General features: G+C 57.2%; 11 protein-coding genes across 11 annotated transcripts; 4 read left to right on the forward strand and 7 right to left on the reverse strand.

Annotated features, from left to right (window-relative positions):
• Positions 1-1,488: 1,488 nt before the first annotated feature.
• Positions 1,489-2,945, reverse strand: B0T15DRAFT_491876 (uncharacterized protein; the record flags this gene model as incomplete). Its single annotated transcript, XM_062866814.1, has 4 exons — positions 1,489-1,522; positions 1,651-2,135; positions 2,229-2,278; positions 2,918-2,945. The coding sequence occupies 4 exons, from the start codon at positions 2,943-2,945 to the stop codon at positions 1,489-1,491; spliced, it is 597 nt and encodes a 198-aa protein (XP_062722106.1).
• On the reverse strand, positions 2,617-4,249 carry B0T15DRAFT_566174 (uncharacterized protein). Its single transcript, XM_062870690.1, has 3 exons — positions 3,927-4,249; positions 3,430-3,868; positions 2,617-3,370 (listed from the first exon to the last, which is right to left on the reverse strand). Exons 1-3 carry the CDS (start codon positions 4,129-4,131, stop codon positions 3,115-3,117), a joined length of 900 nt encoding a protein of 299 aa, XP_062722107.1. The 5' UTR covers positions 4,132-4,249; the 3' UTR covers positions 2,617-3,114.
• Positions 4,250-5,021: 772 nt separating this feature from the next.
• On the forward strand, positions 5,022-6,038 carry B0T15DRAFT_483730 (thiamine pyrophosphokinase; the record flags this gene model as incomplete). The annotated part of the gene is made up of 3 exons (XM_062866183.1): positions 5,022-5,166; positions 5,253-5,329; positions 5,394-6,038. The coding sequence occupies 3 exons, from the start codon at positions 5,022-5,024 to the stop codon at positions 6,036-6,038; spliced, it is 867 nt and encodes a 288-aa protein (XP_062722108.1).
• A 13-nt stretch (positions 6,039-6,051) lies between these two features.
• Positions 6,052-7,324, reverse strand: B0T15DRAFT_137682 (uncharacterized protein). Its single transcript, XM_062861838.1, has 2 exons — positions 7,136-7,324; positions 6,052-7,051 (listed from the first exon to the last, which is right to left on the reverse strand). The coding sequence occupies exons 1-2, from the start codon at positions 7,136-7,138 to the stop codon at positions 6,143-6,145; spliced, it is 912 nt and encodes a 303-aa protein (XP_062722109.1). The 5' UTR covers positions 7,139-7,324; the 3' UTR covers positions 6,052-6,142.
• Positions 7,325-7,750: 426 nt separating this feature from the next.
• Positions 7,751-9,819, reverse strand: B0T15DRAFT_137747 (amino acid/polyamine transporter I). The gene is made up of 3 exons (XM_062861839.1): positions 9,347-9,819; positions 8,394-9,280; positions 7,751-8,304 (listed from the first exon to the last, which is right to left on the reverse strand). Exons 1-3 carry the CDS (start codon positions 9,600-9,602, stop codon positions 7,834-7,836), a joined length of 1,614 nt encoding a protein of 537 aa, XP_062722110.1. The 5' UTR covers positions 9,603-9,819; the 3' UTR covers positions 7,751-7,833.
• Positions 9,820-11,050: 1,231 nt separating this feature from the next.
• Positions 11,051-12,663, reverse strand: B0T15DRAFT_137761 (uncharacterized protein). Its single transcript, XM_062861841.1, has 2 exons — positions 12,064-12,663; positions 11,051-11,975 (listed from the first exon to the last, which is right to left on the reverse strand). The coding sequence occupies exons 1-2, from the start codon at positions 12,214-12,216 to the stop codon at positions 11,238-11,240; spliced, it is 891 nt and encodes a 296-aa protein (XP_062722111.1). The 5' UTR covers positions 12,217-12,663; the 3' UTR covers positions 11,051-11,237.
• A 204-nt stretch (positions 12,664-12,867) lies between these two features.
• B0T15DRAFT_137774 (uncharacterized protein) lies at positions 12,868-14,182 on the forward strand. Its single transcript, XM_062861842.1, has 3 exons — positions 12,868-13,289; positions 13,344-13,410; positions 13,481-14,182. The coding sequence occupies exons 1-3, from the start codon at positions 13,251-13,253 to the stop codon at positions 14,107-14,109; spliced, it is 735 nt and encodes a 244-aa protein (XP_062722112.1). The 5' UTR covers positions 12,868-13,250; the 3' UTR covers positions 14,110-14,182.
• B0T15DRAFT_137755 (Endonuclease/exonuclease/phosphatase) lies at positions 14,183-15,399 on the reverse strand. The gene has a single exon (XM_062861840.1). It carries the CDS (start codon positions 15,249-15,251, stop codon positions 14,256-14,258), a length of 996 nt encoding a protein of 331 aa, XP_062722113.1. The 5' UTR covers positions 15,252-15,399; the 3' UTR covers positions 14,183-14,255.
• Positions 15,400-15,559: 160 nt separating this feature from the next.
• Positions 15,560-17,913, forward strand: B0T15DRAFT_526981 (uncharacterized protein). Its single transcript, XM_062868937.1, has 2 exons — positions 15,560-16,311; positions 16,388-17,913. The coding sequence occupies exons 1-2, from the start codon at positions 15,730-15,732 to the stop codon at positions 17,552-17,554; spliced, it is 1,749 nt and encodes a 582-aa protein (XP_062722114.1). The 5' UTR covers positions 15,560-15,729; the 3' UTR covers positions 17,555-17,913.
• Positions 17,914-19,461: 1,548 nt separating this feature from the next.
• Positions 19,462-23,955, forward strand: B0T15DRAFT_573350 (uncharacterized protein). Its single transcript, XM_062870924.1, has 3 exons — positions 19,462-19,943; positions 20,031-23,104; positions 23,175-23,955. The coding sequence occupies exons 1-3, from the start codon at positions 19,587-19,589 to the stop codon at positions 23,704-23,706; spliced, it is 3,963 nt and encodes a 1,320-aa protein (XP_062722115.1). The 5' UTR covers positions 19,462-19,586; the 3' UTR covers positions 23,707-23,955.
• Positions 23,956-24,218: 263 nt separating this feature from the next.
• B0T15DRAFT_483736 (lactate/malate dehydrogenase) lies at positions 24,219-25,407 on the reverse strand (the record flags this gene model as incomplete). The annotated part of the gene is made up of 2 exons (XM_062866184.1): positions 24,219-25,175; positions 25,354-25,407. The coding sequence occupies 2 exons, from the start codon at positions 25,405-25,407 to the stop codon at positions 24,219-24,221; spliced, it is 1,011 nt and encodes a 336-aa protein (XP_062722116.1).
• Between the last annotated feature and the right edge of the window lie 1,239 nt (positions 25,408-26,646).

Raw genomic sequence — 26,646 nt, forward strand, 5'->3', positions numbered from 1 at the left:
CGTTGGCCCAAGGCCTTCCCAAGGCCTTTTTCTTTACTTGCAGCAGCGTGTATCACTGAAACCATGTCTTTCCTATTACTTCCGACGAAGGTTTTTACCCGGCCTGAATGGTACGGTTTTTCCTTTGTACATAGCAGTAGAGGGTCCGGCGCGCCTTGTAAATAGCTAGGCATAGCGGAGTAGGAGAATATATATATATATATAAAGCATCTTGCGTTTGAACCATAGGCAATGCCCGTCATCATGCGAAACTAGATCACGGCTTCCACAGGCATTGCGATGGACCAACAGAGCGACTCTTTATCAAATGCGACAACAGTCAAGATCATATCGACGTCACCAACCAACATCCGAACAGATGAGAGCCGCCGGGCACTATGTCCCCGCCCTGCTGCCGACCTAGCAGGCATTGGCGGCCGTTCTGGGGCGGAAGCGAGGTATGCTCGGGAGCTTCGCACTCATTCGGCTCAGTTCCGGCACCGCTTCGAGAATTGCACGTCTGATGCGCCAGGTTCGGCTTCTAGCCTAGGAACATGCAGCACATTTGAAAACACGGCAGAGTCCAACGATGGGGAGCAAGGTCTGATAACTGACGGTTCCTCACCGAGTCCTTCCCCAACTGTAACAAGGGCTAGCGCCCCAACAGTTGGGTCCACTAGTTCACAATCCTAACCCTCGTTGACATCCGGTCTTTCTCCGGCATCATCGGTTAGCATCTCTCACCAGCTCGTGGTCTTCGGGACGTAGCGTTGCAATGGATAGTAGGGCTAATGAAACCAGATCAGAGACTATCTGCATTCGGTTACAGCAAGCTACAGAAGAGAAGGATCAGGATTGGGTAATGACGCAGAGGAAGGAAGAATGGCCAAAGCGCCGGAATCATCTCTATCAGAGTCCGTGGGAAATGGGCTCAGGGCAAAGACAAGAGCTTCTATGTGTATGTCAAAAACGTAGGAAGCCAGTACCAGATAGTATAAACACAAGTACCCGCTGACTAAGGACGGCGGATATATACCGGGAAGTACTAGGAAGAACAAGGCTCTCGTCACCCTTCAAGCGCCTTCCCCTCATCCATAGCACACCAGCACGATCAGCGGTGTCGGCTGAGAAATCGAAGCTTTCCTGTTAGCAGGGATAGCCAGGCAGGGCGGACTGGAGGGGCTTCTGGCCCCGAATGCGTTGGGCCACAAGGGGCATGAATCTCGAGGCGCGACTCGATCTTCCCCTTGGTTTTCAGTGTGGGAACTTTCCCATGCTCTTGCGAGTGCCATTCAATCATTATGCACCACGGTCAAGATCAGAGAAGAATTGTCAGTCAATAACCGAGAATGTTGAGTGAATTTACACAGGTTAGAAAGGACGCCGTAGAAAGGAGATGAAAGAATTGCCTAGCCTGCCCTGTTAATATGCGGAGTTCGAAGTCCAGCCTATCATCAAATGCGATCGATTCTCTCCATCAATCATCGCATTCTAGGTATCTCGAGAAGCCTATTGCTCCTTGTTCTTGGCCTTAGACCAGAAACTGCGACCAGCACCGTTAGCATCATCAGCTCATCGCCGACTAGACAGGCCAAACAGTCGAGAGCAAAAAAAAAAAAAAAAAAAAAAAAAAAAAAAAAAAAAAAAAAAAAAAAAAAAGGAATGACTTACTTCACAAACGCCCCCTCCACCACCCCAACCACGCCCAACACACCAAGCCCAATCCCGGCCTCCCTCCAGCCGAGCCGACCACGGTCATACAACCCCCACGCGCGGAACCCAAGCCAACCACTCAGACCCACCACAGCCAGGATATTCGCCACGGCAAGCGGCACGCCGCCAGGGCCCTCCGACATCTCATGGAACTGCTTCGCCAGCCAGGACTCGGCCTTGTCGACCTTGTAGCGCGCGGCCTTCTTCTTCCTGGCGAGGTCGGCCTCGGCGCGGGCGCGCACGCGCTCCGCCTCGGCCTCGGCCTCCTCGATGGCCTGCTCCTCGCGCTCGACGCGCGCCGCCTGCGTGTCGGTCTGGATCTCCTGCGACTCGAAGTCCGAGGGCACCGTGTGCACCGAGGGCGTGTCGACGTCGACGAGCGAGGCCGTCGTCGAGGAGAGCGGGGTTGTGTGCGCGATCTGCGGCGGGGGAGGGGCTGCGGCCTGTATGTGTAGGTTCCCGGCGGGGTTCGGTTAGGGATGTGTATGTACAAAGGGAAGTGGTAGGGGGAGAGGGAAAAAAAAAGATGAACGTACCTCCTCTGGGGACTGCTTCGGTCCCTTGGAAGCGACTTCTGCGTATGACACTGTGGTAGGGTTAGCAATAAGGTGTGCCCAATGCAACAGTGAAGGGGAAAAGCGGGAGTGGGCATACTGTTGCCGAGTTTTTGGGTCTGTGAGGAGGAGCAGGAAGACAACGTTTAGCTGGTTGTATGAAGATCGGAGCCGTTGGCAATGGAGGGGTTCAGATGGTTTGTGATACGCTCTGAATTTTTGTGACTTGGATTGGATCAGGTCACGATGCAAAGGCGATGTGGGAGAACAAATAGGCTCGTGACGAACGATTTCATGCATAAAAACTGGGCTCGGTGCCAGCTGCTTGTCGCCCAACTGGTGACCTCAGAAACATTAACTCCCATTGACGGTTGCAGCCAAGGTACAGAGTTGAAGTGGGGCAGCCACGTCCCCCTGTCGCTTGACGTCAGCGGTTCCGCTTGTACACGTGTAGAGCTTGAGGGGCAGATTGCAGCTCAGGCTCGCTCAGGTACGGTAACCAAACTGTCTGCATATACATTAGTCCCTAGGCATGGGGAAGTGATGAGCATAGAAACTCTGATGAGAAGGTGAAGCATGTAAGCAGCTGTCCTGGGTGCTTTTCATCTACTCAAGTAACCATCGGCCTGAGACAGTTTTGGCTTCTTCAATCTGCTACCAGCGATACTCACCATGTGACCGAGATGCCAGGCTGAGCATCCTGTTGAGAGGAAGGGTTCTATTGTACCTGTATCTAATGGTATACATGAGAGTCATACAAGTGCATGGGAAACCCACGCCGGCGCCGTACCCCAACACCGAATATACTGCTTCCCCCGTCCCATTACGCCAGGTTGTATGGCTCGAATTTGTATGGAGCCGTTGATGTTTATTGCTCCTTGCCCTTATTCGCATCCGTCGCGTCAACAGCCTTCTTCAGAATAACCTCATCCTTGGTCGCGGGCGGTTGAGGAGCCGTCTTCTCGGTTGATGCGGCTGAAGACTCTGTGCTGGCCGTGGTCGGGTTCTCGTTTGTCTTCGTGAGCGCCTGGGCACCTTCCTCAGCAGGCGTAGCCTCCTCGTCGTCATCGGCTAGCTCAGAGCCATAGACCTCGGGGTACTTCCGGAAGCAATCCTGCATGTGCCTGCGCGGTGTCAGCTAATTCCCCCTTGCTGCTCGCTCTCCACACTCGGTGATACGCACTGGAACTTCTCGATACAGTCCATTCCCTTGGGCTCCTCCTTAGAGTAGACGAAGCAGCTGAAGGCGGCCTTGAACTCCTCGCCGCACGGCCCGTGGGCCATGCCGCCAAGGCACGGGCAGTCCCAGTTGATCTCGCCGGTCTCAGGGTCGAAGGCGCCTTGTTGCGTGGCTTCGTGCTCGAGGGCCTCGGGCGAGCCAGGCTCGTGCTCTTGTTCCGGCGCGGCAGCCGGGGCAGCCTCAGCCTTGGTCGGCTTCGCGTCTTCGGATACCGGCATCTCAGGGATGTCGGCGGCTGTCTTCGCTGCTACTGTTACAGGCTCCTGTGCCGGTGGCGGAGGTGGGGGGGCGGAGGCGGCTTGTCGCCGCTTCTCCTCGATCATGGCATCGATGGTGGGAAGGTCGGAATCAGAGAAGTGAGGGGGCGCGGGCCCTACTGGGGCTGCGGTGCAGCTGTGTTAGTGGATTGAGCAGCGCGACAAGATGCAGACCGAACGTACGTGGCAGCTCATCTGCGAAGATAGGACTCGTGTTGTAGAAGTAGACGGCCCAGGTCGCGAGACCCCATCGTAGCGCGGTACCCTTCCATGTCCCCTTCTTCCTTGCCGGGGCCGTGGACATAAGCCGCCGGGACCCGGAGGCGAGCGTTGTAGGTTTGAGGGCGCGCAAAGCGCTGGGCGCTGTCCTAAGCGCCGTGCGATACATATTGGGCTGAGGCTTCCGAAAAAAAAGATCCCAAGATCAATCCACGCGGAAGCCGAGAAGACCCAAAAGCGAAGAAACGAGGGTAGCCGCCGCGACCTCTGGGTGCCGTGTTTGTAATCAACTTCGTTGCGCCAAAATTTCTGGCGATCCCGGCGCTGTCCGAATTGAGCGAGTTAAGACCTGCGGGATTGGCCAATGGCGGCCTTGGCGGCCCACCTGCCTTGTAGGGCGGAGAGTCGACTCAACTCTCTTCGACTTCGAGTCTTGATCCCTCCCTCTCCGACTCACGTCCCGGTTCCGTGTATGTAGTTAACGTTATTCCGTCCTTTGTCAAATCATGCGGAATGCCGGTGACCCGCCGATGGTAGCAAATACAACATGAGTGTTACCGTCGCAGAGGATAATGGAGTTCTCTACCAAACGCCAAGCTACGGAATCCGGATATCCTCTTGCCACCATATCGTTCTTATGCTCATTCTCGACATATGGATTATCGCTCGCCCCAGCCGTTGCTGTTGCTGAGGTGTCCCGTCCCGTGCGGGCTTCTGTTGTTGATCAAGTCCCTTTCCCCGTCCCGGACTCCGTCGCTCACCCTCTCTTCTTGCCGATTTTCATTTGACACCTTTTCTCTGAATCAGGTTGGGCTCTATCGTATAAGCTTCGTAAACTCAGTGTTTCCGTTTCCAGGCCTATCCGGGTGCTGTGTACGGAGCAGTACTCTTGTTGCGTATCGGACGCCACTGATACGGGACCCACTCCTGACCGCAACCACAATCGGAGTCCGGAGTCCGGACGGTTTGCAGTTGAAACTTGAAAGTTATCGCCGAGCAGTGTTCCACTATCCGGGGTTTTTATCATCTGTCAACAACGCAACTTCACCCCCATGCAAGATGAGCGCCGAACAATTCGAGTGGTATCCGGCCGAACTGCTGCGGGCCCCGCACCTGAACCAGACTCTCGGGTTCGCGCTGATCGTGCTCAACCAACCCCTGCATGACCACCATCTTGGCGTGATCCGGCATTTGTGGGATAATGGTTTGTTTGCGCCTTGAACAGGGGGTTCCAGCTCCCATAGACACAAAGCATAACTGACCATAGTCGATGGCACAACCACGACACAGCCTCCGTCCGCGTCGCAGCCGACGGCGGGGCAAACTGCCTGTATCTCGCAGCCGGGCAGCACGGGGACACTTCTTTTGTGAACTCGCCCTCACCATCCCTTGACCCCTACTCCGCCCGCGCCTGCTAAACAGCATCAACAGGACGACCTCCGCCTCATAATAGGCGACCTCGACAGCCTGACACCGGAAGCCCGGACCTACTACGAGTCCAGGCAGAACAGCACTCAACATCCAAAGACGGAGGTGATTCTCGACCCGGACCAGGAATCGACCGACTTCGGCAAGGCCGTCGCCTACGTACGGCAGCATTACCGCCACGCTTCCGGTGCTGCTGCTGCTGCTGCTGAAGATGAAGGCAGCCATGACGCCACCAGACCCCTGGACATCGTAGCGGTCGGCGGCCTCGGCGGGCGCGTGGACCAGGGCCTGAGCCAACTGCACCACCTGTACCTCTTCCAGAACGACCCGCGCTACGCCGAGGGCAGGATGTATCTGTTTAGCGGCGAGAGCCTGACCTTCCTGCTCAAGCCCGGAACGCACCGCATCCGGGTGCGGGATGGACCGGGACCGTCGGCCGAGGACGTGTTTGGGAAGTATGTCGGGATCTTGCCCGTGGGCGGCCCGAGCAGGATTACCACCAAGGGGTTGCAGTGGGATGTCACGGATTGGGAGACCCGTTTCGGCGGGAGGGTCAGTACCAGTAACCATGTGCTGCCCGAGACCGAGGTGGTGGAGGTGGAGACGACGAGGGAGGTGTTGTTTACGATTGCTTTGCGGCGGGCGTGATGACCGGCTGAAATGGGGAGGTTGGATATATCTTGTGCGATGCTGGGTATCAGGAGGCAGGCTGCTTACCGGTTACGGGCATAGAAGTAGACGGTTATGAAGTCCTATTGACGCACGCCAACGCCTGAACTCCGCGCTAGACGAAAGCACCACCAATCTCCCCCCATTAGGCTGCGATCCCTACCGCAGATAATGCAACACCAACCAGCAAAACAAGAAAAACACAACGACCCCGGCCCCGAAGATCCACTTGTCCTGCTTCGCCGCCGCTCAATCATACGAATAGTATCCCCGGAGATGCCGAGTGTGTTGCCCACCGAGTACAGCTTGCGCTGCGTCGACTTGAGCATCTCGCGCTGCTGGCCCAGGTCCCCGAGCACCGCCTGCCCGCGCGCAATGTACTCGTCCAGCGCCGAGTGCGTGCTGGCGAAGAAGGCCTGCTCCCGCAGCGCGTGGCTCTCGCGTGTCACATCCCCGCTGCCCATTCCAAACCCCCCCACTCCTGATGACGGCGATGGTGCTGCTATCCCCCGCTCAGCGATACTCGTCGTCCGCGCATGCCCTCCCCCTCCTGACCCTCCTCCTGATCGATTTAACCCATACCCACCCCCTCCCACAGAAGAAGAGTTATTATAGGGATTCTCCGGCGTCGACGCAGCAAACGGCCTCCTCCCCAACAACTCGCTCCTATTCTCCGCGTGCGCCGCCTCCTCGCGCGCCGCCTTGAGTGTGTCGAGCTGCGCGCGGAAGTCGGCCAGCTCGGCGCGGAAGTCGCGGATGCGCTCCAACGCTTTCTCTTGCTTCGCCTTGTTCAGCTCCTGCTTGGCCAGCGCGTGGTACTCGTCTATCGTGCGGGCGAAGGCAGTCAGCGAGGCTGAGAGGGAGCCCAGCGCGGCTGGCGTGACTTGTTGTGGTTGTTGTTGTGGGTTGTTGTCGGTGGTGGGGTTGGATAGGAGGGAGAGGTCTTTGCGGATTGTCGTGCGCTGTTTGAGCGCCGAGTTGAAGGTTGTGTTCTGCACGCCCCGGGCGGTGGAGGGAGTGAGTAGAGTGGCCGAGATGGGGGCGCTGTGGAAAAAGGGGTGGGGGAGGGAGCTTACCATGCTGGAGGTGTCGCAGTGTCGCGGGTGGTATCGTTGGAGGAATTCGACAATCAGTCCTGAGATGGAAGCGGAACTCGGAATATAGCAGTTTTGCTTTGGCTGTGTCGTCGTACACGAGTGATCGAGCGTTGCGTTGATCTGGCTTGACAGTTCTTAAACAACCGCGACGACTGCAAGCTGGCATCAGGAGTCTCGGCTTTTGTCACACACCGGAGTGAATCTAACGGTGGCCGAACGCACGGACACTGACGAAGTTGCCCGAGCCGGAGCTTCGGCCGAGTGGGGCCATTCTGCGAAGCGTCGGGCACTTTGGACCATGACAACTTCACCCTTTCCATCGCGGGCAGGCACCCTAGCAATCGCGCATGCGATAAGAATCCATCACCTGCATTTCACTCTGTCTTGGCAGCATGTGAGTAATGCCTCGGACAGTGATGGTCATGGCTGGTACGGCGCCAGTACCTACAAGAGGGAATGCCTCGGAAGACCTCAAGGCTCTAACCAGGCACGTGCCAGATTACTTCATTAAGAGTTTCCTACGAATGTGCCTAGTTGGGCACCGAGTCCCTCCTAAAACAAACATCGGGGGTATCTCATCCGTACCATTATTGATTCACTCTATGGAATAATCCAAGCTGACTTGCACCATCCAAACACCCACTCCACACCCATTCCCCTCCCTAGAGTCCTAGACCTTAGGCAGCATGTGTCTTAACCTTGCGATACCTCACCACCTCGACCCCGTCCTCGCCCAGAATCCGCTCGGCCACGATCTTGTGGCCCCTCACAGCGGGCCAGAACTTGGTCCACAGCGTCCAGTAGATCCCGCCCAGGATCAGGACGCCGACGCCGACGACGGGAAACACGTAGTAGGGGTAGCCCTCGGCCCAGAAGTCGCCGTCGGCGGGCGGGATGAAGGGCACCACGGCCAGGAAGGCGTTGCACAGCAGGAAGAGGACCGTGACGGGCAGCCAGGTGCGCCAGCCCGGGTTCCACGGTTCCTCCCCCGATTTCTTCTGGTAGTACTGCAGGTAGATGAGCCCCGCCGCGACGAAGCTGTTGATCCACGCGCCCGGGTAGGTGTACAGGTTGACGATGAAGTTGTAGGCCGGTCCTGGCGGAGGGGCGAGGAGTACGATGATGGTTACGAGCCAGTGCAGGAACAGCTGTTGCGTAGGTACACATATGATATTAGTTTTTTGGTTTTTGGAAAGTAATGGAATGGGGGAAGGGTTGGAAAGTTGTGGGAACGTACAGCAGCAGCGGGCGAGTTGAACGGCTTGTTGGAGGCCCAGAGGCGGCTCAGGGGCAGCAGTCCCTCCTTGCCCATCTCCTGGTTCAGGCGGGCGTGGGCGAAGGACACGGCCAGGACGTTGCCCAGATTGCTGAGAGCCACGAACGCGGGCAGACTGCGGGCGCCGGCGCTGTCGCCGAAGACGTTCTTGAAGAACAGGCCGGCCACGATGACCTCGGAGGTCGCCAGGTCCGACTTGGGGATGGCGGCGAAGTAGGCCACGTTTGCGAGGACATACAGGACGGTCACGGTGCCGACGGCCAGGGGCATGGCGATGGCGAGGGTGCGGCGCGGGTTCTTGATCTCGCTCAGCACGTAGTTGGCGTTCTCCCAGCCCTTGTAGCTGTAGACGATGTTGAGCAGTGCGTTGGAGTAGGCGTATGCGCCGCCGCCGCCATAGCCTTCGCCCGACTCGATCGCGAAGGCGTTGTCGAAGTTGCGCGGGTCCGGGACCAGTCGGCGGCCGGCCAGGGCGGCGAAGCCCGAGAACACGATGAAGAGCAGGATGACCACCTTGAAGATGCCGAGCGCGTTGATCAGCCGGATCCCCCACTTGGGCAGCACCGCGTGCAGCAGGACGGCGAATGTGGCGCAGACCACGCCGATGCCGCGCGCCTTGTAGCTGTCCTTAAGCTCGTTGCCGGCCGCGTAGAGGATGTAGCGGCCGAAGGCGAGCGAGTTGCCCGACGAGAAGCCGAGCAGGATCATCTGGGAGGCGAGCACGCACGAGGCGAGGTACCGGGGACGGCGGTAGATGTGCTCTAGGTAGTTCTTCTCGCCGCCCGACCGCGGGATTGCGAGGCCGAACTCGAGCCATACGCTGAGACCGCAGAAGGTGAGGAAGCCGCCTGCAACGGGGGGTCAGCATGAACGGTTCAAGGCGGCATAGTGATGTGGGGGAATGAAATCCTCACCGATGACCCACAGCATCAAACTGACACCCACAGAACCTGTCGCGGCAAAGATGCTCGAGGGCGTCGAGAAGATACCGGTGCCGATCATCTTGTTGAGGATGATGAAGACGGCGCCCATGACGCCCAGCTTGCGCGAGTCGTCGTACGCATACTTGTTCTCCTCCTTGATCTCGCCCACCTCGGTATCGTCTTGGACGACATGGCCAGCCACCTTGTCGGAGCCGGCCTCCTCGCTGGAGGCATTAAAGATGCCCATGGTGTTGACGCTGCCTTTGCAATCGACACTAGGTGAATGCAGAAACTGGGGCAAGTCGTACAGAACTACGAGGGGTTCGGGGTTGCAGCGCGCGCGCCGATCTCTTTAATACTGCTGCTGCAGACCCCCCGCGCCGTTGCTTTTAAGGTTGATGCTAGGGTACCTCTGCAGGAGCAGGTTTGATTTTGACGTTGTGACGTGACAGAAAGGCTGCACTGGCGCCATCGCTGGCGAACCCTGACGAGGAACTTATCGCCGCTGCCTCAACGAATGCCCTTCTTGCTTGAACTTGGGCTGTCTTGGCCCGAATGTGATCCTGGAAGCCCATGAGACGAGTCGGTCCGTCCCGGTGGAAGGAGGGTCTCACGAGCCTGGTGAGGAAGCTGCAAATGCGATGGTCAGCCCCCCACCATCCTGCCCAATGATGCAATTGCCACTGTTCAAAGCCGTTGCGATTAACACTGCATTCAACGTTCTCTGGTCGGCATCGGCCATGAGCATACTGGCATCGGTCCTATGCATGCCCCCCCAAGTACCTAGATATGAACGTCCAGCTGCGAGAAAAGTCTTTTGTCAAGACCGCGTGAAAAATGAAACGGCTTGCGGCCAACTGCAGGTTGGCCCTGGTCCGCCGTGATGGTACCCTGATCGAGCCGTATTTGGAAGGTCGTCAGCGGTGAGTCTCGGCGCCAACAGGTCGATCAAATTCGCCCGATGTCGTGCTCCCGGCCAAGCATTACGGGAGAATCCTACGGCAACCGTCGACCCCTGCTTGAATCATCTCCAGAGTCCAGACTCCCGTAAGACCTGCTTGTCGCCTCGTGGCTTCACATACATAGTGTAGGTAGGTTCCTGCTCTCCATCATTCGTGTGAGGATGAGGAGATGGAACAAACCACGTCTTTGTGGTCGTAAGGCATAATCACCTGACCTCGGAAAATGAGGGTAAAAGTACCGGCATTGACGGGTTTACATAGGTATATATCTCCCGCCTTAGGTAACGGACCTTGGAGTGCACGTAGGGCAGGTGTAATAAAAGGGGAAATAGAGAGATCGAACGGTTATGGCGCGATGGAATACGTCTGGAGGGAACTCAAGGAATCTAGCACGAGGCGCCGAATGTAATACACCCTTCGTGACGTAGTAGACATGGTCAGCGGCCTCGTGTAATTGCAAGTGGCTTGTATTTCAGCCCGGCTTTCAATGTTTCAGTAGCCCTCGGAAGGTCGCTGTGTCTTGTGTCAAAAGCAGACCTGGCCAACTCGATGATGTCCACAAGTCATTGATCCGAGCTAACTTGCTGTGCAGGGCAGTGTTGCACAACAACCTACTTAGTACTGATAGCTGGAAGTTTGCGGGGTGATGGAACTATGTTGGGTTGTAGAATCACGTTATATGGGTTGGTTGCTAATAATGTGTTCCTCTATGAACCGATGCTCGGTTCCGACACGGGCTTTTCCTTATGGGAGAGATCTCGGGCAACTAGGTACTAGGTGGCCGAGAGCGTGGTCTTGCATATATGGAAAGTTTTGAGCAACTAGAGAGCCTTTCATGTCGTAAATGGTCTATAATCGCACACGGTACTATGCTTCCTACCGCCCGAGTGCCTCAGGCTAAGGTAGATAACCAGCATATATCAGCTCATACATGAACTGTGGTCCGTCGTATCCTGGCTACTGGTCATCCTCCTGCAATACGCCTCCTTCAACTGACCGAGATCCCCATCGACCGAACCATCACGCAAGTACAACCTCATCCAGTCCGCAAACCGCGCAAGCTCCGGATTCACCAGCTCCGGCAGGCTATCATACCCTCCCGGGCAGCTCGGCGACCGCAAAAGCTCCGACAGCTGAGCGGCGTGCTGGCCCCACGGGAGCGACTGATAATCTGCATGGCGCAGAAGAACATGCATCTCCGCCGCCACGAGGCACCGAAATGTCGGCACGAGACACGTACTGGTCGCCCTGTACGCCGTCACGATGGAGGATATGGGCGTGTACGACGATCCGCATTCCGACGCCGCCGCCGCCGCCGTTTCCCCTGAGCCTCTGCCTGTGAGACGGAGCCCGGGAAGTCCCACGGTCTCGGCCGAATACAGGATGACGAACGGGCGCAGCGCGTCGTCGACGGGGTCTCCGGTCTCGGGGAGCTCGTAGATGGGGACACAGCAGAGCCGCATCCGTCGCCGGTCGCCGAACCGGTAGTACGGGGCACGCTCCCGCCATTGCTGGAACGTGGCCGGCTGCTGCTGCTGCTGCTGCTGCTGCTGCTGCTGCTGCTCGGGGTCTTCGGGGACGGAGGGCCGCGCGCCGTGCGAGGTTAGGATGTTGAATGCCCTTTCTTGATCGGCGCCGTTTACAATCAACTCGATATCCTGTTTGGAATGGGAGTCAGTGCTATTCTGGAGAGTTCGGAACTAGAGGCTATGAGGCAAAACGCTGAGATGGTATCATGGTACACACCAATGGACAGAGTCCCCCGCCGTAGTGGGTGGCCGCTATGATCCCCCCGATCGCCGTGGGAACACCACCATCGGCAAGCATGCGCACAAGAATAGTGGCTCCGTCGGTGGTTGCATCTCGGACGAGATGCAGTTGGTTCCCGTCTTCAGACATTGTGGCTGCCCCTGGCTGCTAGAGGCGGACGAAGGCTTTTTTGTCACGGGATGCACATTGACAGTCCACCCGATCATGGTCCCTCTGTTAGGTAAATACCTAGCTAGGCGAGTTCCTTTGACATCATGTCGAGAACGGCTGGTCTTGTAAGTAGGTCGGTCGTGTTCCTTCCAGGATTGGCAACCTTGCGAGTGCTCACAGCCGAGCGACATATTCCCGACGGCCCAACTGAATGGTGCAAATGAAACTCAAACAGGTGGGAATGTCACGCAGCCCATGTACACCGTTGGGGTGCGGATTCGCAAATGTAAAATGTTCAGGTCCAACGGTCTCACGAATAAGCGGCACAGCGTCTGGTGTAATTACATGCCGCCTTTCCCCACTCGCGATGTTTGTTATTAGCGGAGTAGCCCCAGCGGGCCCACGATATCGAGACCGCAGGATATATGAAGGTAACAAGCCTATTGGCTCATCTGGACTAGAACTCTACTAACGAGTGTATGAAAGTGTCTTGTCGTATTCCTTCCAGATCACAGAGCTGGCGGTAGGCTACGAGACTACAGCTCATGGCCGCAAACCCTTGTTTGATCCTCGAGGCCGCCAGCTCGGTGGCCGCGAAACCGAGGATGGCGCCGAAGGCCGCATCGCGTCCGACGTGTGGAGTGCTTGTTCGACGAGCCTGCCGAGCAGTGTGCTAAAAGCCGGATGGCATACAAAACCTGACTGACTGCCTGTCAGAAATCCAAGATCCGAGTCACGCTAGATGTTGAACGTATCGGCCACTACAGCACGCACCGAGACCAACACACATAGCGAGTAACCGAACCGCCATCAAACAGACATGTATTCAGCTAACGGTGCGGGTAAGCACTACGGCGGACAATACGCCCCAAGTATGTACAGCAGCCCAGGCATGCACGTGGGCCAGTACACCAGTCCGACCACCCCTGCGAAGGCCGGCAGCTCAAGCAACGCTGCCAGTAATAAGAGCAGCACAAACACTCCCGCAAGCAAGAAAAGCAGCCCGATGAGCAATGCTTCCAGCAAGGAGAGCGGCCCTAGCGATCTTGCGGGTAAGAAAACGCAGTGTTTACCCTATCGGTTCCGGACGCTGATGCGGTATAGAGCGGACGCAAGTCGCCTTTCGCCAGCTGATTGCTCATCTTCAGAAAGTCACCCCGAGGGGACAGAAGCGTAAGCATCTCTCGTCCCGGCCCCAGACAGGGCGGGGGCTATAATGCTAACCAAAGCTCTGCGTTGAAAGCCATTCTCGCCACGCCTCCCCAGACAGACCTCTACCGCTGTGCTATGTATCTCCACCAGAAGCTGAGCGAAGCCGGGGTGCCCTACTACTTCTGCGGCGGCTTCGCCTGCATCAACGTGGGCATGACGGCGCGTTCGACCGCCGACATCGACATCGCGGTCCCCAACGGGGCCCACGGGTACGGCACGCTTCTCAACATCCTGTCTCGCCCGCCCTTCATCCAGGACAAGACCGGGACGCTGCCTCGCGACTCGTACTACTTCTTTGTCGAATCCAGCGGCAACTTCGTCGAGGTCGACGGCGTGATCGCCGGCTTCATGCAGTTCCCCACGCTCGAGCAGGCCAAGGTCATACAGGCCGGCAAGACCATGAAGCTGAACTTCCTCGAGCCGACCGGGCTGCTGAAGCTCAAGTTTGACGCCTGGTCCAAGAAGAGTCGTCGCGAGGGGCCGAAGAGAAACGGGGATATCACCGATATCACATCTCTCCGGGATCTGCTGATCAGTAACCGCGCTCGAATGGATCTGGTGGAATTGAAGGGCGAGTTCGCAAAGGGGCTCCGCGAGTGGGTCAGGGAGTTTGGCGACTTGAAGCAATGGCAGAAGCTGGATCCGAAGTATCGTGGCTGATCGCTGGGTTTATGACGGCATGCCTACCTATGCAACTGTATCTAACTAAGTAGGTAAACAGAGTCTGGATATGAGTTGACGAGGGGATCCCCGTTGTATTTGTACTAGTAGGAAGAAAAGTGCTGAACAAGGTCTGCTGAGACGTACTATGGCCCAACCAGTTTGAACGAGCATCGTAAACCGGAATGATCGCTCCAAGCGATCGTGTCACCGTTATTGCCGCGGTCCCCGTGGTCTGATTTGTTTATGTAGCCCGGCGACAGGATCTCAATATGCTGCACGCTCAGCCCAAGCGAGACAACCTTATCCATGCGATTCGGCGGAAACGGCTCCTTGCCGTCGACGCCCCATGTGAAGCCCTGGTCACCAGGATGCAGCGTCAGCCACGCGTCCACGAGGCCGTTATCCTCAACGAGCGTCTCATCGCCGGGCAGCACGGGGTTGAAGTCGCCCGCCACGAGCCCCCGGCCAGCGCTACGTAGGAGCGCAGCAGCGATGGAAATCTGCTGAGGCCGGAGGGACGGCTGTATCGGGAGAGAGTCCAAATGCACGTTGACAAGACGCAGGCGGACGCTATCGGCTGACCCGGCCGCCTGGGGGACGAAAACGTCGCAGCAGAGCGCGTCCCTGGCGAAGCGGCTTGGATACTTGACTCTCCATACCGGACCAGGTCTAGGACTCTGAAAGCGCGCCTTGGAAAGGAGAGTGATGGTCTTGAATGACTGTCCGGCAGGAAGGACGCCGTCTGCATCGCTCAGATACCAACCCCGCCGGATCTCTGGGTCATCCAAGAGTTGTAAGAACGCATCACGGGAGAGCTCTTGGAAGTAGATGATGTCGACAGCCGGCGTTAGGGAGAGAGTATGCGACAGGATTGCAGAGAGACGCTGTCCTGGTAAGGGCGACGAGTAGTCGACATTCCAGGTCACGAGGTTGTAGGATGAGCAGTCGGTTTCTCCTTCGCTTGCTCTGTCGACCGAGGGCCCAGTCCTCCTCTCCTGCCCCGTCTCCACGACGCGCCATCGACTGCTACGCTCGTCAAATTCGTGCCATGACTGGAAGGTTGCAGGTACGTCGGAGGGCAACGGCGTGTCTTGCCACCACGAAAGTATCTGCGTGCGGAAGCGGGAAAGGAAAGTCATGGTGATCCTTGTGGTACTGGAGAGGGGATGCAGAACATTTGACACGTTTGGCAGCGGAATTACCACGTTCACTGGGCTGGAGCAACAGTCTTTATCCTCAAATCCGTCTCAATTCTCACTTGCTCCGCGTGCTGTTGGTGTTTCGTTCTGACCCCGGCTCCGCTGTGTCACTGTCAGGTGGAGCTGCACCCCTGGCGCCGCGTGATTGGGCGTTGCGGGGCATCTGTCAGGAAAGAACGGCCGCTAGTTAGCCACCCGAGTTGCTGAGCCGCGGCGGCGTCGCGCGAACCGCGTAACCAACTGGCTTTCCCGGTTCCAGCTTGTTGCATGCCCACCATCACCACCACCAATCCGCCAAATCTCGCAAGTCGGACGCCGCGAGCCCGTCCGTGACCAATCGGCGCCCCAACCACATCGCGTCACTCCCAATTCCTGCCTAACGTTTTCCCAGACAAAGGCTTAAGCCAGGCCCTGCGCAATGACGGACCGGGAGTCGCCAACAATCCCGCAGCGACTCGATCCCGGAGTCGGAGTTGTCGGGGACAAAGCCTCAAGGTCGTTGCCGTATTCGGCATCCTATCCTGGGGTAGGCTTACACCAGACCAATATGGACGATGCCGCTGCTGCGTCGAGGGGTCCCGTTTTCGACAGGCAATCCTTTGCGGTCGACGACGCGATGCGCCTCCCTCAACCCCCCAATCCCCACCACATCGCGCTCTCGCGCAGCACCTCCCAAGGCACCACCAATTCCACGAACGGCGCCGACCCCGTGTTTACCCCGCCCGCAAATGGAGGCAGGGTGAGTCCCGGTTCTGGCAGCGCTGGCGGCTCGAGCCAGGATTCCCAGCTGCGACAGCTGTCCCAGATCGCCGCCGCCCAAGAGAGGATACCCGAGGACACGGCCGAGGCGGGGACCGGCGCGTCAAGGAAGCGAATGGCCGACGGCATGGTCAAGCACACCCGCGACATGTCCAATGTGTCTCCGGGGCAAATGGCTGGTCATTCGAGGAATACCAGCACCGTCAGCGTGGCTTCCACTGCGGGAAGTCGCATTGGAGAGGTACCGTCTTGCTACGGCGCCGCCGAGGCCGGCTGCGTCCACTTGGCCATGTCTCCGTATGCTAACTCGTCGGCAGCTGTCGGCTGAACTGAAGACGCGCTTGTCGTACGCCATGGTCAAGGTAACTCATGGCTGGCAGTCGCATTCCATCGACCAGGTGGAAACACTGGCCTCGCAAGCGGCCTCTCCTGCTTCTACTGCCTCTACAATACACATGAGGAACGGGTCCTCAGCAAGCCCTCAGCTTTCTGCGGCTTCACATCCGGCGAGCAACAACGCGACCCCCGCTACGGCCCCATATTCTCAAAATGCAGGTCGTCCTGGAGATCTCCGGTGGAGAGAATCCCCGCAGTCTACGTCGCGAGGAAGCTCAGCATCCCCTGTCAAGACCAACCCCGGTCTGGCTCCTCCAGTTTCCATCCAGCCGTCTCAGCACCCAGGCAACCCGCGGCGTGATCCCAATGCCAGACACGTGCCTTCGTTCCTGTCCACTCATCATACCTCACCGCGGTCAGCGCTGCATACAAGCCCGTATCTTGCCCCTGGACGGCACCAGGGCGCAATGGCTGAAGCGATGCTGGTCTCCCCGCACACCAACGTCCGTGAGCAAGATGCGATAGAGTCGCTCCTCTTCATGAGCAGCCCGGGCAACTCGGCCAACCTCAAGCACGCCTTCCCCAGCTCCTCCCAGCCTCTCCCGTCCAGCCACCACGCAACAGGGCCTCAGAGAACCGCCCTGCCCACCTCGCAACCGCGGAAAAGCCTCCCGTCCGGACGACCATCCCACCACTCCCGTTCGCAATCCCAGTCCCAACCAACAACGACAGTAACCAAGCGCGTCAACTTCGAAAAATCGCCCTCCGCAATGGACATCGACGAACCACAACAACAAAAACAACCCTTCGGCTCGCCCATGTCCGTCACCCGCGGCACCCCACAACAACGGAGGAGGATGAACGGTAGCAGCAGCAACAACGGCGGCGACCACCTACTACCCCCTCCTCCTCCACCACCACCTCCTCCGGCGGGAGTAAAGCAGCTGCCCGTGTCGGCGGGGTTGTCGGTGCCATCCAGACCGCGCCCTGCGCTGGCGGACGAGGAGATCGATGCCATGTTGGAACGGGCGGCGGCCGCGGCGGAGGACTCGGATTCCGATGGGGAGATCCAGATCCCTGTAAACATAGCGAGGGGGCGTCGGGACGGCGCGAGCGCGACGGGGGCGGCGGGGACTGTGGTCAGCTGATTTTTTTCTCTTTCTGATTCTGGCTTTGGACTTCATGCCGAGGGATGGTGGGGCGTTGCATGAGCTGGAAGGAAGGGAAGGTGAGCGGTGCTTTACCCTTCCACGGGCACACACAGAGAGCCATACAATGGGATACATGCTTTATTCTCTCATCTAGCATAGCGAGCAAGATCTATCTTCTGACTGACTTGTGAATCCGGATTTTCTTTTCACCATTCAACACTGTGCATGTCGTTCCCTATTCTTTAGCCATCATGATGTCTGTTTTGCGCACTGAGATCTGAGCCACATGCCTAGGTGCCTTACCTTGTGTGATGGGTTGGCATCTAAAGAGGATTTCGGAGAGTTTTGCATGGCTTTGGTTTTTTTTTTTTTTTTTTTTTTTATTCCTTTCATGAAAAGCATAGTTACCTGAGTTAGCTCTAGCTTCATGAGGCACATGATATGGATGGGATCTCTCGCTTTAGGTGGTGTTTTCCTTGCGCTTTTTCAGGAGCAAAGCAAAAATAGGTTGCGCATTTTGGGGGCCTAGTGTTGGTGTTTGTGTTTGTTTGGGGTGGGGGGGGGGGGGATGGGGTATGCAAGGAACCATACCGTCAAAACCCGGCATAGAGTAGAGTAAATGAACGTTACACGCTCCTTACCCGAAAGCTGTGTGCTCTCATCTCAAGCTGTTCATGAGAGGGGTTGGAGTTCTCGTCGGCTGGAGTCGGTACGAGCTATGCCAAAGGCTACAGTCGTTGGTTTGACCGTACCTACAGGGACTTAGTGGGCTTAATCAGGGGTCTGTTTTTCTTCTGGTTCCCCCTCTGTGTCTTGTAGTTATGTATTGACGTCGCAGGACACTGACTGGGGAATCGTCCCAGTGATAGGAGTGATCGACAGGTGCACGAGGGGGATAACCGGCACTATGGCCTTCAGCTTATTACCCCTTATAGAGCTCCCATTCACCACATGGTGATCATGAATCTCATTAGTACTGTTAACTCGTCAGCGGGGATCTCGAAGGCTGAAACGCCTGGATGATTAAAACGCACAGCTGTACCTTATGAACCCCTTGGCTGGAGGAGATATGTACTGATTACGCAGCACAAGTCCTTGACACCCAAGCTCCTATGCACCCAAATCGTGATTGCTAAGCCGGGACCCGCTTGATGGCCGCCGAGCCATAGTACTCATACAGAGATCCTTGGAGAAGATTGAAAGCAGGAACAAGGAATTCAAAATCACGACTATGAAACCCTGTCCTGTCCTTCTTCAAGCCACATGCATTTGTAGGATGTCAACCATCGGTCCTATGTGAGAAGAGAGAAAAGAATTCCCTTTCAAAATTGCAGGGCCTTGGTTTGAACTTTGAAGCTCAGGGTTACTATGAAAGACGTCCTGCAACTCACGCCAGATGATGTCCTACAACACTGACCGTAGGCACCGCACAATCTGACTCTGATGCTCTGTGCAGCGAAGACACAAGCAAAAACAGAAGAGAGTGAGAAAGGGAGAAATGTAAAGCGAAGAAGCAGGAAGGGAAAGAAAAGGAAAGAAAAGTAAAGAAATAAAAGGGTAAGTTAGACAAGAAAAGGAAGCAATACTCTATTATCAGCTAAATCGACAAATATCTAAGGTACCTAGCCAGTTGATGCTGGTGTATGACTCTGTTTGATCAAAGGGAGGCAGGATCGAGCAGACGGAATTCTCGAGTTTATTCTCGACTCATGGCATGGGACTCAGCCTGCCAGGAGAATCATATGTCGCCTCATAGTTCAAGTTTACGTTACCTAAATTCATGAATATGGCTCAGGGGTAGCTGCCAGCTGGCCACCAGCCGGTGACATACGGCCGGCGCAAAGCATCTGCCAAGAATTGCGACTCGGCCAATTGGCCACACGTCGCTAGGTTGCCCGTTGAACATCTCGTTCTTTTCCATCCTCGACTTTTTCGTTCCATCAGCGCCGCCTTTTGTTCTGACTCGGCCGCTGCCTTCCATGACGGCACGGTAGACGACGTTTCTGTGTTTCCTTCTGACCGACCAGCCATGGCGCCGCTCGTCGACAACCCGCAGATCAAGAGCGCCGAGCTGCTGCGGCCGCTGCCGCTCTATCAGCATGCCTACGTCTGGCCCTTCGCCATAATCTGGCCCGTCTTCCTGCGCTACTACCTCAGCGCCGAGCTGTACGACAGGTACATCCAGGCCCAGGAATGGACGTTCGTCTGGGTCGGCAGCATCATTACCGTCCAGACGCTGGTCTGGTTGTGCACCCATTGGAGCGTCGACCTCAACGCCGCCTTCACAGCCAAGAAGGCGCGCTCTGTCGAGGATGCCCGGCTGATTAAGGTTATCCCCATTGCCAACGCCGGCACTGCGGATATCTGCAAACTTGAGCGTGACAAGGTGAGGTCTTCTGCGAAGGTGTCCCCCCGCCGGTTTACCCCACATACCTGCGACCATGAGGTGCTGACTGACTTTGCCTTCTCAAAGGTCGGAGACAAGACGAACATCTCCTTCCTCTTTCAGAAGCGCCGATTCCTCTACAACCCCGAGGCCAAGTCGTTCCGTACCCTGGAATATGACATCGATGCCGAACCGAGGCCGAAGTTGGAGAAGTTCCAGAAGTCCAAGGGCATCACGAGCGCAGCCGAGCTGCAGCGCCTCGAGCAACACTATGGCACTAACACGTTCGACATTCCCGTCCCTACCTTCACCGAGCTCTTCAAGGAACATGCGGTCGCGCCTTTCTTTGTGTTCCAGATCTTCTGCGTCGGCCTGTGGCTGCTCGATGAGTACTGGTACTACTCGCTGTTCACCCTCTTTATGCTCGTTATGTTCGAGAGTACCGTCGTGTGGCAGCGCCAGCGGACCTTGACCGAGTTCCGCAGCATGAGCATCCAGCCGTACGACATCTACGTCTTCCGCCAAGGCAAGTGGACTGAGATCAAGAGCGACAAGCTGTTGCCGGGCGACCTGGTGTCCGTCACGAGGACCAAGGAGGATAGCGGTGTGGCCTGCGACATGCTGTTGGTGGAGGGGACTGCCATCGTGAACGAGGCCATGTTGTCTGGCGAGAGCACCCCTCTTCTGAAGGATTCCATCCAGCTTCGGCCAGGGGATGTGCCGATCGACACGGACGGCCTGGACAAGAACTCGTTCCTGTGGGGTGGCACCAAGGTGCTCCAGATCACCCATGGCAACGTCGAAGGGGAGAGGCCAAAGGTGGCGTCTGGCGTTCCTGCGCCGCCGGATGACGGCGCCATGGCCATTGTGACCAAGACTGGCTTCGAGACATCGCAGGGCAGCCTTGTGCGGACCATGATCTACTCGACCGAGCGTGTATCAGCCAACAACGCCGAAGCGCTTTGGTTTATCTTGTTCCTTCTGGTCTTCGCTCTGGCTGCTTCCTGGTACGTGTGGGACGAGGGTGTCCGCAAGGATCGCAAGCGCTCCAAGCTGCTGCTGGACTGTATCCTTATCGTTACGAGCGTGGTGCCGCCCGAGCTGCCTATGGAGCTCAGCTTGGCCGTCAACACCAGCTTGGCTGCCCTCTCCAAATTCGCCATCTTCTGCACCGAACCGTTCAGGATTCCATTCGCGGGCCGTATCGATGTGGCCTGCTTCGACAAGACCGGAACGCTGACCGGGGAGGACCTCGTTGTGGAGGGAATTGCAGGTCTCGGTCTTGGCCACTCGGGCACGGACACGCCTCGCGAATCCGATGGGGCCCATAGCAATATGAGCAAGGTGGATGAGGCTGGCATGGAAACCATCCTGGTTCTTGCTACTGCCCATGCATTGGTTAAACTCGATGAGGGTGACATTGTCGGCGATCCCATGGAGAAGGCTACGCTCAACGCGCTTGGCTGGAGTCTCGGAAAGAATGACACATTGACGAGCAAGCCCGGGAAGGCTTCTTCTACGGGGATTTCGGGCACTGTCCAGATCAAGCGTCGGTTCCAATTCTCGTCTGCGCTGAAGCGCCAGAGTTCCGTCGCGAGCATCAACGCCACCGACGCCAAGACGGGTAAGAAGCTGAGAGGCACGTTCGTTGCGGTCAAGGGTGCGCCCGAGACGATCATGAAGATGCTGGTTACGATTCCGAAGGATTACGAGGAGACGTTCAAGTATTTCACTCGTCGCGGTTCCCGTGTTTTGGCCCTGGCGTACAAGCAGCTCACCACCGAGGGCGAACTGGGCGCGAGCAGGATTCTGGACCTCAAGCGCGAGAACGTTGAGGCCGATTTGACTTTTGCCGGCTTTTTAGTCCTCCAGTGTCCGCTTAAGGAAGACGCCAAGGAGGCCGTCCGGATGCTGAATGAGAGCAGCCACCGCGTGGTTATGATCACTGGCGACAACCCACTCACGGCCGTCCACGTTGCGAAGGAAGTCGAGATCGTTGATCGAGATGTCCTCATCTTGGATGCTCCCGAGCACAGCGTCCATGGCGAGGAGTCCCTTATCTGGCGTAGTGTTGACGATAAAGTCCATATCGACGTCGATCCTACGAAGCCTATCGACCCCGAGATTATCAAGACAAAGGATCTGTGTGTTACCGGCTACGCCCTGAGCAAGTTCAAGGGGCAGGTCGGCTGGAAGACGCTTCTGCGGTATACCTGGGTGTATGCCCGCGTCTCCCCGAAGCAGAAGGAGGACATCCTGCTCGGCTTGAAGGATATGGGATACTTCACTCTCATGGCCGGAGACGGCACCAACGACGTCGGCGCTCTCAAGCAGGCCCACATCGGTGTTGCTCTGTTGAACGGCACCCAGGAAGACCTCACTCGCATTGCTGAGCATGCTCGGAATACCAAGATGAAGGACCTCTACCAGAAGCAGGTCAGCTTGATGCAGCGCTGGGGCCAGCCGGCCCCTCCGGTCCCTGCCATGATCGCCCACCTCTACCCACCTGGACCCTCCAACCCGCACTACGAGAAGGCGATGGAGCGGGAGGCGCAAAGGAAGGGCGTCACAGTCGAACAGCTGGCCAAGGCCAACGGCACCGCCCCCAGCATGGAGACGGTGACGTCTCCGGCCGCCCAGAAGCTGATCGACTCGGACCCGCGCAAGGCCAAGCAGGCCGAAGCGGCCAAGAAGGCGGCCGGCTTTGCCGACAAGCTGACACAGTCGATGATGGACGCCGAGATGGACGATGAGCCGCCCACACTGAAGCTGGGCGATGCCTCCGTCGCGGCGCCTTTCACCTCCAAGCTCCGCAACGTCGTCGCCATCCCGAACATCATCCGCCAAGGCCGCTGCACGCTGGTGGCAACTATTCAGATGTACAAGATTCTGGCTCTGAACTGCCTTATTAGCGCATACAGCTTGAGCGTCTTGTACCTGGAGGGCATCAAGTTTGGCGACGGGCAGATCACCATCAGCGGCATGCTCATGAGCGTGTGTTTCCTGTCGCTGTCACGCGCCCGCACGGTCGAGGGCCTGTCCAAGGAGCGACCGCAGCCGAACATCTTCAACTTCTACATCATTGGGTCCATCCTGGGCCAGTTTGCGGTGCACGTGGCCACTCTGATCTACATTGCCCAGTACTGCGAGCAGCTTGAACCGTAAGTATTCTCTTCACCACGTCCTTCTCATCTCCATTACTTGCGTCTCGTGTGCTAAATAAAGAAACAGCCGCTCCGAAGCGCCTGACCTTGAAGCCGAGTTTCAGCCCTCGCTCCTCAACTCGGCCGTCTACCTGCTGCAGCTCATCCAGCAGATCTCGACCTTCGCCGTCAACTACCAGGGCCGCCCCTTCCGCGAGTCGCTGTCCGAGAACAAGGGCATGTTCTACGGTATCCTGGGCGTCACGGGCATCGCCTTCGCCTGCTCCACGGAGTTGATCCCGGAGCTCAACGAGGCCATGAAGCTGGTCCCGTTCAAGGACGAGTTCCGCACCACCATCACGACCATGATGGTCCTCGACTACGCGGCCTGCTATGTGATTGAGGTCGTGCTCAAGTACCTGTTCAGCGACCTCAAGGCGCGGGATATTGCTGAGCGGCGCCCCGAGCAGCTCGAGCGGGAGCGGAAGAGGAAGGCGGAGGAGCTGAGGCTGCGGGAGATCGAAGAGGAGAGGAAGCAGGCGGAGAAGGTGGCCGAGTTTGAGAGGCGCGTCGAGGCGAGGAAGGAGGCTCTGCGCGCCAGGTTTAACAGTGCGAATTGATCAAAGAGTCCGATAATAGGATAGAATGTATGTAAACCCAAGTAGAGTGGGGTGATGTTATCATATTATTAGATGGTCTGGATATAGTAGACAGATAAGGGTGTCTCCTTGCTTGTGTACTGTTATGGTACGACTCAGCCGGGATACCTAGATGAGGTGACATAAACAGGACGCACATGAACCAGGGTACAGCAGGGTGGCTGTCATCCGCGGGGTTCCACTGGGATGGTTGATCGAACACATTGATATCATCTAACGGTTTTATTGTACACAGAGCTAAGCTAATGCTTTTGCCATGGTTGCTTTGCTACGCCACGGGTCCTTAAGGTACCACAACTCCGGTCCGGGTTTCCTCTCACAAAACGCCCAGAACCCCGAGTCTACGACCCGGCCAAAAAAAAGGATGTTGCTTGTTTGGATTGAATTGCCTCCTATCCGTCTCTCGTTTCTCGTCATCAAGATGACCTAGTTTAAACAAGGAGCAAGGTATTTCAGATCCGATGAGACTTTTTTTAGTTGCCCGGGTTCTTGGCAACGAACTCCTTGCCCTTCTGGATGTTCTTCTTGAGGTCGGTGAAGCAGGCCTCGAGCAGCTTCTCCTCGACGGCGTCGACCTTGCCGACGGGCAGCACCTTCTCGACGCCGTTGGGGCCCAGCTCGACCTTGGAGCTGAAGAAGTCGATGCCCTGGTCCTTGTACAGCGGGCTGTCGACAAAGGTCGGCTCGATGACGCCCTTCTCGCCCTGCGAGGCGCGCAGCAGCGACTCGGCCATGCGCGCGCCCGCCATCGCCATCGACAGCGTGGCCGAGCCGGCGCCGTCTTTGGCCTTGACGACCTCGTCGCCGCCGAACTGCACGCGGTTGATCAGCTCGCTGTTGGACGACAGCTCCGGGTGCCGGCTCTGGCTGAAGAGCGGCACGATGGTCACGCCGCTGTGGCCGCCGACCACGGTGATGTTCTCGTCGGCCGGGTCGGTGCCCTTGATCTCGCTGACGAAGCGGCTGGCGCGCACCACGTCGAGCGTGGTGACGCCGAACAGCCGGCGCGGGTTGTAGACGCCACGGGCCTTGAACACCTCGGCGCAGATGGGCACCGTCGAGTTGACCGGGTTGCTGATGACCAGGATGTTGGCGTCCGGGCACGACTCGGCGCACGCCTTGGCCAGGTCGCGCACGATGGACGCGTTGGTGTTGAACAGGTCGTCGCGCGTCATGCCCGGCTTGCGCGGCACGCCCGCGGGGATCAGCACCACCTCGGCGCCCTTGAGCGCGCTGGCCAGCCCGCTCGGCGTCGGCTCGTAGCCCTTGACGGTCGACTTGGTGTTGACGTGCGACACATCGGCGGCCACGCCGGGCGCGCCGCGGATGTCGTAGAGGGCGAGTTCGCTGACGCGGGGGTTCAGCTTGAGCAGGAGAGACAGCGGCTGGCCAATGCCGCCGGCGGCACCGAGAACGGCGACCTTGGAGAGCTATTGTATTTTTAAAAAAAATTCAGTCAGTCTGCTTGCGCCTCATTGACGTCAATTGGTGCCGGGCCGGGAGGGTGTGTGTGTGTGTGTGTGTGTGTGTGTGTGTGCGATGCCGGAAGCAGATCGATCAAATCGACTGGGGGAATTCTTCGAGTGGCAGCAGCTTCTCGTTGCTTACATTTCTTGCCGACGCCGAGAAGGCGCGGGTCTGGATCCTGGAGGCCATGAACATCTTGACGAGAGTGACCGTTTGTGAAGCGTCGACTTCGTGTGGGTGACGGGCAAGGATGTGGGAGGTGGGGAGAAAACAAACAGAGAGCGGCAAGAGAGATGATGTTGAGTGAAAAAAGTTGTCCTTGTCCTATCCCGGGTTTAGCGCCATTCGGGTGAGTGGACCGGGCAACGTTCGGCAGGATCGGACGCCGGAAAATCCCGCGTGTGCGACCCACTTGTTCCCGATTCCCGGTCTCGGATCTCCTGGCATGGCAGAACTGACATCCGTCCATCGTCCATGGTTAGGGTGGAAGGACACAGCAAGGGTTGCACAAACTCTCGTTCTACTTTGTATCCTGAACTCAATTGACCTTCCCAGCCCAGGCGTCGTCGAGTTTACACTTTTACTGCTGCCGCCGAGACCTGCACCATTACTCTGCTTTCCGGTCTGTTTATGGTCCCCACAACTCGTTGAAGCGTGGGGTCCTGGCATGGCTCCACTACCCCGGACGTTCTTGGCACACACATTGACATTGAGCCTTTCTCCTCCCGCCCATCAGAGATCAATCCCCATGTACTTGGAGGTTAAGCTCATTCCGCCGAAGAGCTACCTTGAAAGTTTCAGTGCGAGCTGCAGATCCTCCCGGGTTTGGGGAACGTTGACCTTCGTTTCAGCCCACCTATTTATCGGTGAGCCGAAGACATACTAGTATTGTTGGTCGCAGGAAACTACTACTAGTACCTCGTAGCCAGTTGATAATGATACAGGGACTAATACTAATATGGGATATCAACAACACCTAAAACGACGTGTAGGCCATTCCAGACTATACCCCCTACTGTGTGAGGACAATGCCGCCAGACTCATGACTGCATCGCAACGGCATGAACAGGTACCCATCCCTTCAGCCGATCGTGTAACACACCCTCTATGTGCTCCGCACGCATTGAAGAGTCGGCTGCACCCCGCATCTGGGCTCGCCAAAGCACGTGTGATTTGGAGTCTCAATGGACGAGTTAAAGGGATAGCAATGATAGCATTGTCGGGGCAACGAATGTGCACTCCCGTCGTTACTCGCTTACGAAATCCAACAGCAGAGCTGCTCACCCATCAACCGGTATGTACATTTACTCTGCTACTGTGCTAATCCTAGCTTAATGTAAGGTAGTAATGGAAACTGATCCCATATGCTTCTGGGAATCTACTCCCCGTCCAGCCTGCTTAAACCCCCATGGTTCTGCCCTAAGAGGCCCAGGC

The sequence above is a fragment of the Chaetomium strumarium genome (assembly GCF_033439665.1).
Source record: "Chaetomium strumarium strain CBS 333.67 chromosome Unknown B0T15scaffold_3, whole genome shotgun sequence".
NCBI lineage: Eukaryota > Fungi > Ascomycota > Sordariomycetes > Sordariales > Chaetomiaceae > Chaetomium > Chaetomium strumarium.

Coding starts and splice junctions, on each gene's coding strand:
- B0T15DRAFT_526981 (XM_062868937.1), top strand. CDS start 15,730: ATGACGGACCGGGAGTCGCCAACAATCCCGCAGCGACTCGATCCCGGA. Junction 16,312..16,387: donor CGGGAAGTCGCATTGGAGAG/GTACCGTCTTGC, acceptor ACTCGTCGGCAG/CTGTCGGCTGAACTGAAGAC.
- B0T15DRAFT_137774 (XM_062861842.1), top strand. CDS start 13,251: ATGCTTCCAGCAAGGAGAGCGGCCCTAGCGATCTTGCGG. Junction 13,290..13,343: donor CGGCCCTAGCGATCTTGCGG/GTAAGAAAACGC, acceptor TGCGGTATAGAG/CGGACGCAAGTCGCCTTTCG. Junction 13,411..13,480: donor CACCCCGAGGGGACAGAAGC/GTAAGCATCTCT, acceptor CTGCGTTGAAAG/CCATTCTCGCCACGCCTCCC.
- B0T15DRAFT_573350 (XM_062870924.1), top strand. CDS start 19,587: ATGGCGCCGCTCGTCGACAACCCGCAGATCAAGAGCGCCGAGCTGCTG. Junction 19,944..20,030: donor GCAAACTTGAGCGTGACAAG/GTGAGGTCTTCT, acceptor GCCTTCTCAAAG/GTCGGAGACAAGACGAACAT. Junction 23,105..23,174: donor TACTGCGAGCAGCTTGAACC/GTAAGTATTCTC, acceptor ATAAAGAAACAG/CCGCTCCGAAGCGCCTGACC.
- B0T15DRAFT_137755 (XM_062861840.1), bottom strand. CDS start 15,251: ATGACTTTCCTTTCCCGCTTCCGCACGCAGATACTTTCGTGGTGGCAA.
- B0T15DRAFT_137747 (XM_062861839.1), bottom strand. CDS start 9,602: ATGGGCATCTTTAATGCCTCCAGCGAGGAGGCCGGCTCCGACAAGGTG. Junction 9,281..9,346: donor TTTGATGCTGTGGGTCATCG/GTGAGGATTTCA, acceptor CCCCCGTTGCAG/GCGGCTTCCTCACCTTCTGC. Junction 8,305..8,393: donor TCAACTCGCCCGCTGCTGCT/GTACGTTCCCAC, acceptor CCTACGCAACAG/CTGTTCCTGCACTGGCTCGT.
- B0T15DRAFT_137761 (XM_062861841.1), bottom strand. CDS start 12,216: ATGTCTGAAGACGGGAACCAACTGCATCTCGTCCGAGATGCAACCACC. Junction 11,976..12,063: donor GCGGGGGACTCTGTCCATTG/GTGTGTACCATG, acceptor CATTCCAAACAG/GATATCGAGTTGATTGTAAA.
- B0T15DRAFT_566174 (XM_062870690.1), bottom strand. CDS start 4,131: ATGTATCGCACGGCGCTTAGGACAGCGCCCAGCGCTTTGCGCGCCCTC. Junction 3,869..3,926: donor CTTCGCAGATGAGCTGCCAC/GTACGTTCGGTC, acceptor GCTGCACCGCAG/CCCCAGTAGGGCCCGCGCCC. Junction 3,371..3,429: donor GACTGTATCGAGAAGTTCCA/GTGCGTATCACC, acceptor GACACCGCGCAG/GCACATGCAGGATTGCTTCC.